Genomic DNA, 14,148 nt, shown 5'->3' with positions numbered 1-14,148 from the left:
GAGTATTTCTACTCTCAACAATTCCTACAACTCAACAATTTTTTTAAAACGAAAATGAGAAAATGAGTAAAAGAATTGAACAGATAACAGTTTTACTCATAATATCCAAAAAACTGGCAATAGCCCACGTGTCCCTGCAGCCAGTGGAGGAAAATGGATAAACCAACCGCAGTATATCCATACAATGGAATACTATGCATTGATTTTAAAAGGCAACAAACCACTGATACATGCAGCAACATGGATGAATTTCAGAACAATTATGCCAAGTGAAAGAAAACTCACACGAAAGAATACATTTTTCATGGCTTATATGAAGTTTTAGAACAGACAAATCTAATCTACAGTAGAAAAAAAATCAGTATAGTTATTGCCTCTGGGAGGATGGGACAGTCATTGATGAGGAAGGGGCTTGCAGGAACTTTCTGGAGTACCAGTTATGTTCTAGACCTTGATATGAATTTGAATTATGTATATTTGTCAAAACTCAGCAAGTGTACCCTTAAGATTGGTGCATTTTATTGAGTGTAAATTTACGTTAAAAGAAGAACAGATTAAAAACAGATATGGAAGTCCAGTTAATCATATACATGCTGAAGTACTTAGGGAATGTGTATGGATGCTTGCAGTTGGAATATGTCAAAAATACAAGAAGGATTGATGGAAGGATAGTGACAGATTGATGGATAGATATGTGGTAAATTAGTATAGTTAATGGTAGAATCTAGGTGGTAGGTATATTCTACCTGAAAATTTCTTTCAACGTTGCCCTATGTTTGAATATTTTCATGATAAAAAAATTAAAGAGCCTATCAAAGCTGAGGCTCTTGATCTTAGTTTTTCTTTTCTTTTCCTTCCTTCCTTCTTTTTTCTTTCTTTCTCTTTCTTTTCTCTCTTTCTTTCTTTCCCTCCCTCCCTTCCTTCCTTCCTTCCCTTTGAGACAGAGTCTCACTCTGTCACCCAAACTGGAGTGCACATCTGGGCTCACCGCAGCCTCGACCTCCCAGCCTCAAGTGATTCCCCCGCCTCAGCCTCCTGAGTAGCTGGAACTGCAGGCATGCACCACCACACCCTGCAAATTTTTTGTACTTTCTGTAGAGACAGAGTTTCAGCTTTCCAGGCTGATCTCAAACTCCTCAAACTACAGGCATACGCCACCACACCCAGCTAATTTTTTGTTCTCTTAGTAGAGACAGGGTTTCACCATGTTTCCCAGGCTAATCTCAAGTGATCCATCCACCTTAGCCTCCTAAAGTTCTGGGATCACACGCATAAGCCACCGCCCTCGGCCCGATCTTCGCTTTTCAAGATCCTGTTGACACGGTATCTCTTTGATGCTTGAAGCAACTAATCTCTTCTTCCAGCAAAGAAACCCTGAAGTGTAATTTTCTAATGGAATAGAGACCACTTCATCCCTGAAGGAGATATATAGCTTAAATTGAAATACCTGTAAAAGCCTGTGCTCTTATTAACATACTTTTGTTATATTAAGGGAAATGTTTTGTGTCCATGTCTGGAGAAGTCCTTCTAAGCTGTACTGTATCACTCTCTTCCTCCAACACTCCCCTCTGTATAGGAATCTTCCCGCCATCCTGGACTGGGTGAAAACTCAGAAGCCTGGAACCATGGGTGTCAACATCATCACGTCTGACTTCGTGGACCTGGTGGACTTTGCTGCGACTGTCATCAAGTTGAATGACCTCTTACAGGAGGACACAGCTCTGGCTAAATGCTGATTTAATTTTTTATTTAACCTTAATGTTGAATTTGTTGATCCAGGGTAGAGTTCTGAAGGGTGTCCTGTTAAGATGGCCCCTGGGCAGTGACGATGAAGTAAGAGGAAGATGGCTTTTTTTTCTCCCTTCTTCACAGGGCCATTTTGATAAAATTACAGGGCTATTAATTGCATTTTTCCCAAATGAGACTTTTTAAAAAACTTAAGTCTAAGGGAAGAAAGCATGTTTCATATGACCGAGGTCAGGACCTCCCCAGTGGTTTATGGTGGTGAAAGGAGCTTAGAAATAGGGTCTCTAGAACCTATTCGGGTATTGAGTGTCCCCTTAATTTACCCAGCTCCCTGTTGTCTTTCGGGGGTTTGTATTTGAGCCAGTGAGAAAGTTGAACCAGAAACACCTTCCTGGTGAAAAAGATTGGCTCACTGCAGGTGTGGCCCACCCTGTGGGGTGGATCTAACATCAACCTGGGGCTCTGAGGGGGGAAAGAGCCAAGCACCCCTCTGTAGGATTGTTGGATGTCATCCCTTTTCTGAGAGAGTAGGGCTCATTTGTCACTAAGATGTTTCAAACACAAGCTGTTCTTGAGCAGCATATGCTGGTAACTGGTCACCTTCATTCTTGAGAAAAATAGTGCATACTGCCCTTAGTATCAGAAATATGCTTCCCAGTTTTGAAACTTGGATTCCTTTCCATTTCTTTTGGCCCCTTCTTAAAAGTGAAAGGAACAATGATAGATCCTCTCAGCATGGGGCCCAACAAGAGATAGACGTGCATGTTTGTTGCATGCCAGATACCTTTTATTTAATTCTACGGCCTTTTCCAGAATGGCTGCCAGGTAGAGCACCTGCATCATTTTGACAAAGTCCTCTTTGGAGTGGGGTCTTCAAGCCTGATCTTGGAATTGCGTTTTATTCTTGTCTGCCTAGGACTCAGGTCTGCGCTGTGGGACACAACGCTAAGTGGAAGGCACCTTATCCATGGCACCATGGAAGCAGGCACAGGATGCGTGGGAAAGTGCAATGGCATTAAAGGAGGAAGCTCCAAGTGGGTTTGGAGCCATTCTGTAACTCCTTGTAAACAAGACTACCTCGGGGACATTTAGGATGACTCGTGTGTCACCAAGTGAGAAATACCTAGTGTTGGAACATTTCCAGTCCTTCTCTCGATGGTTCTGCTTCCTGCAGGTTGTTTGGAGCCTACCAGTCACCACTGCATGAGGGCTTTGAAACTCAAGAGGGGATTTTTTTTTTAATTGATAAGAGGTGCTTATCTATAAAGAGCCCTCTCGTGTTTTGATCAACTTATTTATTTATTTATTTATCAGTTAAGTATCTCCCGTGCTTCTTACATCAAGAGCACTCACACAGGCGCTTACCGAACTTTTCTCACCCAGGACAGATGCTGCTATGGTCTTTCTGTCCTCAATAGGAACACGCATCTCAGGGCTATGAGTGACCCCTGACTCTGCTGTTCATGTCCTGGCTCCCCAGTCCCCCTGGGGACAGTGTACATGTGTGGATGTGGTCCAGAGCTGAGAAGTCACTACCAAGCCATGCCCGTGAATGAAGATGAAATGGGCCATGAAGGCCCCTGTTAGTTCATAGGTAGACCCTCTGGAAGAGTGTCCATAAGGAAGGACCTAGAAAGAAAACTAGGCATGGAAGTGTGTGCACTTTGATGCTCCTCTGTACCATCTGAGAATCCCTAAGGAAGTGACAGCTTCTGGATTCTTAAGGAGGAAATATAAACATGGAGTCCCGAATGGATGTATGCATTTATAATGACTGTCAGACTCTTCTTCCAACTTTCCTGTTTCTGTCCTTTGATGCCCATGGATGGATTTCACATGTTGCGTTGCAGAGAGGGGTGTCCTAGATGACCTCCTAAAAGCACATGCACACCCCCAACTTAGTCTTCCAGCCTATACTTTCTGTAAAGTAATGTAAGTCCTGGCTTTTAGCTTCCACACCTTGAGGAAGTCATTATAGAAATGGCTCCGGGAAAATCTGGTTGAACTTTCCTTCTTTTGCATTTGAACCCCTCCTTAAAGGGTTTTCTGGGATAATGTCAAATTCTGTTGGGCCTCCTCTGGATAAGAGTAAGAAAGTGTGTTTCGTCGCCTTCTAAATTTTCCTTCAATTCTGATGCTAAACCCGAATGACAAGCTCTGAAATCCCTGGTCCACCCTCAGGGTTTTATTTTGGTTGTTGGCATTTCATTTTGCTTTTGTTTTTAATTCTGCATCAATTGCTAGGGGCTAGATCATTTCCCCACTTTTTACCCTTTGTTACTTGGCAAAGAGAGAAGGAGGCAAGAGGAGAATTACTGTTCTCTGTTTTATTTGAGCCTCAGCTTTGTCCAGGTGTTTGGTGCTAGGAGGCCAGGTGTTTCTAGAAGCATCTACACAGGATGCCAGTAACACTCTAGGGCTGCTGACTGTTCCATGAAATGTTTACATGATTTTGTCCTTTAGTTCTTAAATGTATGGTTGCACTTCACTTGGGTTGTAACATTTAAGGGCACCTCAGTGTTTGCGTGATAAATGTCATCAAGCATGACACCAAAGCCCAGAAAACTGTACCAAGGTTGCATGCACGGAGTCCTGCTCTGTGTGGTGCATGCAGGTGCTCGCTCCTTCACGCTGCTTGGAGCTGCCAGCCTTGCTTGCAATTTGATAGTCTGCACAAGAGTTCTGGGAGATAGAAGGATTATTTACAATTTTCCCTTGATAAACACCCTTGCATTGGCAGAACCTCTGCCTCAGGAAAAAGTTGTTTAACATTTTGTAAAGGATGTGTGCCTTCTCCTTGACCATGAGAACAGACAGGAGAACTCAGGCACGTGGGACAGAGGGAAATAGATTTTAGGTTCATGACTCATTCTACAACTACCAACAATAAAATAGTGACCCAACCACATCACTTATTCTCAGCTCTCATGCTTGCTTAGAACTAACTTCAAGATCAGCTAAGAAGCTACTTGATTGAGCCAAAGAGGACTTCGGTTTCACAGAGTTTGAGGTCATATTTATTCTGAAATATAACTGAGTTATTCATGAGCTCCTGGACCATTTCCCACCCAACCACATTTCCATGGCTTCGTGGCAAAGGGGGCCATCAAGGGGTTTAGTTAGGTTAGGGTAGTGTTTAAAGGCTTGAACTTTGAACCTTTTACAGATAACACTATGATTTCATGGGTACAGAAGGATTGGAGAGAGAGGTTAGGATGGACTTAATGGAAGGGAAGGAGAAGTTATTGAAGATTACATTTTAAATTAGCGGCAGATCTCCAAGAGGGTCATGCCAAACAAAAAAGTTTTTATATTTGCTGTATTAAACTCAATAGTAATTACGTTTAGTCATTTTCCTTAGCACTGAATCTAAACCCTGAATTACTGAGAGCATTTAAGCCACAGTTCCAGGATTTGATTATAAACTCAAAGAAAAGCACAAGATCTGAGCCCAGGTAACGACCCATCTTAAGAATCCTAGTTCTTTTTACATGACTTCATATTCATCCAAAAAAATTATGTTTCTTCTCAAGAAGACAATGTAGGGGAGTATTCTGAAACTAAATGGAGTTTGACGGCATGTCAGGATTTTCTAGCTCTGGTTTTCAGAATCTTGCCATGAGAAAGTGCTTCCCAATGAGACATTATTACCTTCCAGCCAGCAGGCTTAGCACAAAGCTAAAGGTGAAGCAACAGAAGAAATTCAGATGGAAATGAAACTACTTCTTCCTGGGAAGTAAAAGGGCTGCATGAAACCAGTTCATCTTACCGATTTAGTTCATGCCACAGTTGAAGTTTGTGTGGTGTTCCTTGTTAGCTAATTTCAAATTTTTACTGTTAGATTCTAAGAAACAGAGTGGGCTAACGAATGGGGCACAGCCATGAGACCCTGCTCTGTTACCTGAGCAAGTGACCCTATGCTACCTCTTTCTTGGTTCTCTCATCTTTAATAAAGATGCTGTCTGCTACTTGAGTGCGGTTTGCAAATCTTGGTTGACTAGCTCCCCAAAACATAAGATCCCTAATGATTAGATTAAATGCCTTCTACTCAGGGGGCGTGCGGATGTGGTATTCTTCCCTCTGTGGCTTGTGGAGAGAAGCTGCTTGGGCTTATTTCCTAACACTGTGATGCAGATGACAGACTTACCTAGGAGTGGCACCTTTGATGATCCATATAATGAAATATGTAGAGCTCAAAGAAATCTGCCAACATGTATGTGGGCCCTTGAGAGGTGGGTTTTCCCAGTACACGTTAAGTAGGCTTGCCGTGCCAAGAGGAAATGAATAGAAATGGCAGCGTCAGACATCCAAACTGACAGGAAGTTTGTTTTGCCCAGCATAGCACAGGGTTGTCTTCTGAGTTCCACTGATGTTCCAGGACATCCTGGCCCTCCGCCTCAGGCTGCTGCCTGGTGTTTAGCACCATAGCTTTGTCACTCACAACCGCCGCCTTGGAACACACAGAAGTGAGCTGTTTGAGTGGTACGTCATTTAGCTAGAAACTTTACCCTTAGTTTCAAATGATACCACACAGCTCGTTACTACCCCAAGGGACGCATTATCTCCACAGCTTCTGGATTCCCTACTTCCTTCTAGAAGCAGGGACACTAGCAGAACTGTAACCCTGAACAGGCCCTAACCTGGAAGAATACACTACAAACTGGGATTGATTTTCCCAAAATATCACAGTCTTAAACACTGTACAAATAATTCAAGAAAACTCTTTCTACCCTGCAGTGGATGTAGTGTTCTATTCTGTTCTTCAACACAATTTCTTAGGATTTTTCCAACTCATTTCTAAGCCAAATAGTTTAGATAAATATTCCCCTTATATTTGGGGGGAATTCAGGCTCACAGTTTGTTGAAGCAAGCCTATCAATAGTGTCATTCCTTCTCGTCTCCTTCACAGAGCACTCTTTCTCCCTTTGTCTCCTAGCCATTCCATCATCTGCTGACTATGGTTAACCACAGGAGCTGGCAAAGCTTACAGTGAAAGGCACATGTGTTCAGTGATGTCCAATACGCTGTTGTCACAGTGGTTATTGCTTCTTACCCTTTTCAAATGCATATTCTACCCCTCAACCTACATCCCAAAATTAGAGCCCAAAACTTGGGACCAATACCTAATTCAAATAGCAGGAGCTTGCTCACAAATGTTAAGCCCAACAAGAAGCACAGCACTTTGAAAAGTCAAATGAGCCTTTGGTAGCTCTGTACATTTGCAATTTTACATTTGTTATTAGTTTATAGCACTAATAACACTTCAGTCATGAATCTATAGTCTCAATATGATAAGTCTTAGAACATTCTAGAAATAGTGGTACCTTGCTGCTATTAATTACTTAGTAATTTATATTCCAAGATAATACGTATTCAATACAGATTGTGTATGCATTATTTGTGTGTATATGCCAACTGTACTACTTAGCCTTACTGATTAGCAATTAGAAAAATACAGAAATTGTCATGGTGAAAATAAGTCTTGGTCAATTCAGATGATACGTGAACCTGATAAATGCTCTAATAGATATGATATTTTGTCTTGTATTGCTTGTTTTACACTATGGTGCATGTTGTTTGCTTAGTAAAATAATAATAAAGTATACCAATTTTAAAGTTAGATTTAAAATTTTGCATATATGCTGCTTGATACTCTATAATGTATTCTGTGGCTTAATTATCTTATTCATATACCTTTCACTTGGCTTTTTACCCCTAGGAAATAATTGTTCACGTATATCTCTCATCTTCTTTCTTGTAACCTTCATTAAACTGCTTACTTCAACTTACAACATTGTAAAGCCAGAATACCTCATTTGAACAGTGAAAAAAAAATAGATATGATGACATGATGTGTTCTCTTGTATTTGATTTGAACTACCTAAATAGGCTTAAACCTAGTAATAAATATACAATTTTGGCAGGCACGTTTCCTTTGTTTGGATGAACATTTTGTTATTTGTCCACTTCTAATTTTGTTTTAAAGAGTTATAAACTCAGTGTCAATAAAATATCTTGTTATGTAATATTAGACAAAAACCCTCTCGGCATGTCTAACATATATTTGGATTAACTAAACGTGCTTGCAGTCCTCAAGATTGAGCAATGTGTGAAATATGCACACACCCTTGACCCCATGCTTTTCCAAGCGTCATCCTTAGCACTTCAGTTATTTCCCCTAAGCTCAGACCTGCTCTTATTGACATCCACACTGACATCCACACTCACCTGACCACCATCTCTACCCACATTAATCTGAGTGATTGCTAAAATGCCCAGAAATAAAACAATGCAGAGGTAATGTACTTGTGCATACAAAGATTAAATAAGGGTGGAACTACATTTCCACTGCAATGAAGATTCCAGTGTCTTCCTCATTTCTAATTCTTTTTAATAGAAAATCCAAGCCCACTTAATTTTAGTGGATTCTGTGTTTCCCCTATACGTGACAAAAATAATGGATTGAGGTAAGGTTTTTTGGTATGAATTTAGCAGAGATCAAATTAATTCTAACCGTTAATTTCTTATAGTCAAAGGTTAAAACAGGTAATTAAGAATAATTATAAGTGTTGAAGTTACTGTAGCAATTTAATAACATAATCATATTCCTGTTCAGTTTCTAATAATAAATTGCATGATATAGAGCTGGGTCCAAACATAAGCAAAGCTTATTTATAACCTGTATGGTGCAACTACAAAGATACCACTGGTCTGCCTCAATTTCTGAACATATACTTGGGTTGAGACATTGCCTCTCTAACAATGGAGTGCTCACATTATGTATGAACTCTTTATATCTAATCATAGTAATGTATCATATTACAACAAGGTTATAAACTTCTATTTAGCACAAAAGTGTAGGCATTTCAGAAGTGCACAGACCTGAGTTCCTCTCCCAACTCCATATCCTGGCTGAGTAACCTTAGGCAAATTAACATCTCTACTTATATAGAAAATATGGCTAAAAATATCTACCATGAAGGATATTAAGACAAAATAAGAAAATGCATAGAAAGCATTTTAGCACATAGCATGACACAGGAAATACTCAATAATAGCTATTAGTCTTAGTAATAAGGGCAGGGATTTTGCACCCTCCTTCAAATGGCACCCAACACAATCCCTTCAACATGATTGCTAACCTTTGGGTTGATTGGTAGATGATTTAGCAGGAACTAACTAATGAAAAGTAAGTCAATATAAATTTGGACAGTGAAAGAAAATGTGAAAGCTCTTTGTGTGGCAAATTCTTGGGGCTTTGCAGTGGAAGGTCAAGGCAGCTGGACGGTGCTGAGTGATTAGACTTGGTCATTCATTTCTCTCTGTCTCTCTCTCTCTCTCTCTCTCTCTCTCTGTGTGTGTGTGTGTGTGTGTGTGTGTGTCTGTGTGTCTGTGTGTCTGTGTGTCTGTGTAGGTTAGAGGGCGATGGTTGTTGGGGCAAAGAGAAGAACAGGGTGTGAGGAAGGCACTAGAGACAAAGTCCTGGGCTTTGGCTGTTGGTGGTTTACACCTCTGGAAGCTTCCTAATCTGGAGGTACTCACATTAATATATATTTCTGGACCTGATCCCTGAAGATTATGATTCTTTGTATCTTAGGGCATATCCCAGGAGGAATACTTAGAAATATGTATTTTGGTATATAACCAGTTGGAGAATTATTAAATCAGAAATGCATTACTCAGAGAGTACCATTTATGCCAGAGGTGGTATGCCAGATGATGTGAGGTGGAAGATGGCCATGTCCTTAAGTGGCATTAATATCATTAGTCACTTAATCAGTTCTGAATAGTCAAGAGGGAAGTCTCAGTTTAGTAATGAAACCTCTCTGTCCTTTGCTATCAACCAAAACCAAAAAGCAATAGTATCTAGCTAACATTTAATCTCATTTTGTTTGTATTGTGTTTATGTTGTGGTTACCTTCTCTTTGTAGCAGGTAGTCCTAGGTTTTCAATAGCGATATAAAGTCCCCTTTCAAAGTAAATTTATCTAAGTTTTTCAAAGACCCCACTGTGAAGAGCTATGAGAATGACCCAAGTTTATGATCCTTTCCAGGTTGAAAAAGAAATACAGTGATTCTACCACTCATTTTTGCCTAGAATTGGGTTTGACTTGCTCTTTCTAAATATTACTTACTAACTAACTACATAAAGAAACTGCTATTTGAAACAGAAAATTATCTCTGCTTTTCATAAGGGAACTTCCTTCATGTTTCCTGTGGAAGCCCATGCTCAGATAATCTCTATGTTGTCCGGTACAGAGTTTAAACTAGGGAAAGAAGGGTCATGGAGTCACTGAGTCCTACCTATGGCTGAGCTTGGCAAACAAGAAACGCAGAGCAAACTCCATTTCTTCAATTTTGAAACTGATTCCTTCTCTGTTAATACTCGAGATCAGGTTGCCTGAATGTCCTGGATTTTTGTTGTGTTTTTTTCCAAAGGAATTCTTCCTGATCAGCAAGAAGTTATTGTGTTTACCCCTCTGCAAATCTGCTCAGTATGGCCAAAGGAGTGTTATTATTTTTAAGACTTCAAACCTTTCATTCTCAGAGAGGGTGGGAGGTTGCAAGGGAGGGACAGTGTGGCCAAAGCCAACGTGCCTCAAACCTCACCCAGGATGGCCTGGACAAGTGCCAGTGAGACAAAGCACTAGTCAGACCAGGGTGTTTTCACAGCTGGCCAGTGTTTTTGGACAGCATGGGTGGGAGGAGGCCACAGCAGTGTCAGCCTCTGTCCAGTAGCATCAGGCGATTGAGAGAAGCCTTCGGCAGGCAGATGACTTTAATCTAAGGAGCTAAGCATCTAAAGAATAGGATTGATCCTGTAGAGAAAGGCTATAAGAAGCAATGTTCTTGTTAAAGGCAGCCACTGAATGCTGTTTTTTGTTTAACCTGAGAACTGAGAGCTTTTTAGCCCGCAGACTTTCCTACCTTGATCCTCACTGGGCATTTGCACAATCCAGTTGCAGGAGGTGTTTCTGGGACCTCCATGAAATATAAGGAGATCTGGAAGAAAACATTAGGCTGCCTTTTGCAAAAGCTTCCCCTACCAACAACTTGTGAGTATAGAACTAACATACCACACATCAGAGGGGCCAGTGGACTACTTCAGGGGGGCTAGAACTCCCGAAAATGACACACACAATCTTAGATGTGTGTGCACTCTTTTTCTGGTAAAGGACCCATAACTTGCAAAAATTCTCAAAGAATTTATGATCTTAAAATGTTATAAGCCACTGCCTTTCAAGCACCTATGAGAATGCATTATCATTTAAATGTTGTTAAGCAAGAAAGACTAATTTAGGCTAGCACTAGAAAGTCTCGGTCCTTCCTATTAAAAAAAATCTAAATTAAGATTCTTGTACAATTGTTCACTATAGGTGCTCTGTTTCAAGAGGTAAGGTCAAATCCAACAACATGAAAAGAACAGACTAAGCCAAGTTCAAAGGATCCTAAGGTATAGTCAGATGGGACCCAGCAAGACAGCGTGGTCAGGGGAGCCAGCAGAACCAGGCACACCGGCAGACCGGAAATGGCAGGGGCACTATGTGCAGACTTGGACGCCACATTTCAGAGGGAAATGGGTAAATTGGAGCCTTCTTAGAGAAGAGTAACTTGGAAAGGGAAGGATCCAGAAGTCCTGTCACATGGACAACTAGGGTAGTTGGAACAGGAAGCATTGGGAGCAAGGTAACAGGGATATCTTCAAGTAGTTTTAAATTGTTACATGACTTGAGTTTAGAATCTTATGGCTTTAGATCTAGAACATTTGTGCGAGGCATTAACGTTATAGAAGAGAAAACTGAAAGCCGGAGAGAAGTGACTGGCTAAGGCAGACCTGGGACTAGAATCCAGATTCTGATTCCCTTCCCAGGGCTGTTTGCCATCATTCCCAGCTGCCTCCCTGAGTGCCAATGAAGGACCAATGAATGACCATTTCAAGAAGGTCGAGCTTAGCTTGATAAAGAGTATTCCTTTGTAGAATAGGAAGCTAAGTGAGATAGTGAGCTCACCATCATAAAGAGTATTTCCGAGGGAATGTGTACTTATTCCCTATAGTTCCTATAAAAAGTTACCAGAAACTTGGTAGCTTACAGCAGTACAAATGCATTACCTTGCAGGTCTAGAGTAAGAAGTCTAAAATGGTCAGTGGGGCCATGCTCCTTCTTGGAGGCCCTAGAGAAGAATCTACTTCCTTGCCTTTTCAGCTTCTGGAAGCAGCCTGCATTCCTTGGCTTGTGGCCCCTTCCTCCACCTTTAAAGCCAGCAGCATAGCAATCACTGACCCTGCTCCTGTCATCACACCTCTTTCTCTGATTCTGATCTTTCATAAGGACCCCTGTGATTACATTGGGCCCACCTGTATAAGCCAGGATAATCTCCCAACTGAAGATCCTTAACTTGACTATGTCTGCAAACTATGTTATGTTACCATGTAACATAACATATTCATAGGTTCTGGAGATACGGATGTGGACATTTTGTGGGGTCTATAATTCAATCTACCACAGAACATATCATGGGAAGGTTTATTCATGCTCATGCCGGTCTTAGAGCAGATCTGGATTCAAATCTTGGCTTCAGCACCTACTAGTTGCATGTCCATTACTCCTTTGAGCCTGAAGGAATGTGATCTCTTTCCGGGTCCACAAGGGGATGTAGTTATAAGAGCAAGAACTTCCTAGCACCATGCGCCCCTCCCATCTCTCTCCATCTGGGAGATTTAATGATTTATGTTTACATTTCGCAGGCATGGGGAGAAACTAAGAGTCAATCACACCAGCGGAAGTCCTAAGGAACTCCTTTCATTGGCTCGGGGCCTTAGAGAAGGTTAGGGTTCCTCCCAGGTTAAAAGTCCCCTTCCTCCACACCCCTTCAGACTTCATGTTTGGGTCCCCTTCCACGAACACTCCCTTCATGGAAGCCATCCTTCTCTCTCCTGGATTTCCCCTCTGGAGTCCCCTTCCACACTCTCTCATGGAAGCCTGTCTTCCCCTCCTAAACTCCATCTCTCTCTGTTCCCTTCCACTCAGGATGGAAGCTGCTGTCCTCTCCTGGATTCCATCTTTCTGGATTCTCTCACTCAGTGTGAGAGTTAGCTGTTTCTTTCTCTCTCCTTCTCGTTTCTTTCTCTCTCTAAATAAATCACTTTCTACAAACACTTTTGAGTCTGACATTTACTGCCCACTGCGCTGTGGTCCCCTCTCTCATTTTTGAGAGGGCAGGAGACCAAGAACCTGGAGAAACGTCCTCTCAGAGCTGAGGGCCGCCTGAACCCCGAACCCCAATATTACAAGCCCTTGTTCCCTCATCCATAAAATAGGAATAAAATCTCAACATTACCATGAGGATTTGTGGTAAAAGTCATGAAATGCATAACATAGAACACTCTTTCAATGAATGGTAGCCATATTTATTCAAAAACCTGTCAGATGATTCTCACCATACAAGAATTTAGTAGAAGAAAGTTCATTATTAAATGGGAGATTTGATAAAGCGACCTCCAGATTTCCCTCTGAGATTGCTATAATCTAAAGGAATAAAAATTTTGTATTCTCTATAAACTGTTCTCAGAGCCTCTTGTCCACTTCCCAGATGCACTTACAAGGGATTTTATTTTATTTTATTTGTGGCCATCTGATTTTGCCACGCAGCTCTGGTTGGATTTAAACAGGACTTGGAGCATGTCTTGGTGTGTAATGATTGGCTAGACCAGACGGCCGAGGCCGGGGCAGACTCCCTCCTTCACATCTGTCAACATACCTGGCTGCAAGCAAGTTGCTGCCTGTGACCACTGTCTGCAGAGGCCAGAGAGAGCAGGAGAGGAAGGGGAAAGGAACACCTCACCTTCAGGCTTGGGGAAAAGGAGAAGCCTGTGTTAATGCATCTTCTCAACATCCCACCCTCTTCAGCAAGGGCTGGAACAGTCGTGGGACATCCCCGCTGAGTCAGTAAAGAAGCTGAGGGAAAAGTCGGGACTGAAAAGCGGCAGACAAGGTAGGTGATCTCTGGGGTCATGGCCCTTCTCTCGTGATCACAAAGCGAGCCCTGTACACAGCCTTGTCACCAGAGTGCCTCTGAGAATGGTCTGCTGAAGGAAATGTGGTAGACCTGGGTCTGTGTCTGAATTCAGTCATTTGTCCATCAGCCTGTTCTGGAAAGCAAGCTGTATTTTCCTTCTGTCTTCTATCTCTTCTGAAAATTGTTGTTGCTCCCATACATATTTCAGAAACTTGGAAGGTTTCTAAAAAATCTTTCATTATAACAAACTATATGTGTGATTTATTAAAATTATTTCATTAGTGGTAGCTCCAGAAGCATGGTTCTGTTCCAGAATTTTGCTTTCATAATTTTTTTCCATTTTCAAGACATAGGAGAGAGGACAGTGTATGTATGTATATTGTAG

The 14,148-nt window shown here is 41.5% G+C and overlaps 2 protein-coding genes across 18 annotated transcripts in view; both read left to right on the top strand.

Moving 5' to 3' along the window:
- Positions 1 to 3,780, top strand: part of PLCXD2 (phosphatidylinositol specific phospholipase C X domain containing 2) — a 52,104-nt gene extending 48,324 nt beyond the window's left edge. The window contains exons 4-5 of the mRNA XM_032299144.1: positions 1,577 to 1,736; positions 2,560 to 3,780. Of these exons, the coding sequence (XP_032155035.1) occupies positions 1,577 to 1,736 (160 nt within the window). The 3' untranslated portion in view covers positions 2,560 to 3,780. The remainder of the gene's footprint in view (positions 1 to 1,576; positions 1,737 to 2,559) is intronic.
- A 9,708-nt stretch (positions 3,781 to 13,488) lies between these two features.
- PHLDB2 (pleckstrin homology like domain family B member 2) overlaps positions 13,489 to 14,148 on the top strand; it is a 252,429-nt gene continuing 251,769 nt past the window's right edge. For 7 of the 17 annotated variants that reach the window (XM_032299126.1, XM_032299127.1, XM_032299128.1 and 4 more), the window contains exon 1: positions 13,496 to 13,739. The gene's annotated coding sequence lies outside the window, so the exon portion shown is untranslated. Of the gene's footprint in view, positions 13,740 to 14,148 lie in introns of all 17 variants that reach the window. The other 10 variants (XM_032299135.1, XM_032299132.1, XM_032299137.1 and 7 more) reach the window with 3 other exon arrangements.

Source organism: Sapajus apella, unplaced genomic scaffold (assembly GCF_009761245.1).
Source record: "Sapajus apella isolate SASKATOON/1434 unplaced genomic scaffold, GSC_monkey_1.0 scaffold40, whole genome shotgun sequence".
Lineage (NCBI taxonomy): Eukaryota > Metazoa > Chordata > Mammalia > Primates > Cebidae > Sapajus > Sapajus apella.
The sequence above is the reverse complement of the archived record's forward strand: the minus strand, read 5'-3'. Positions and strand labels throughout refer to the sequence as shown.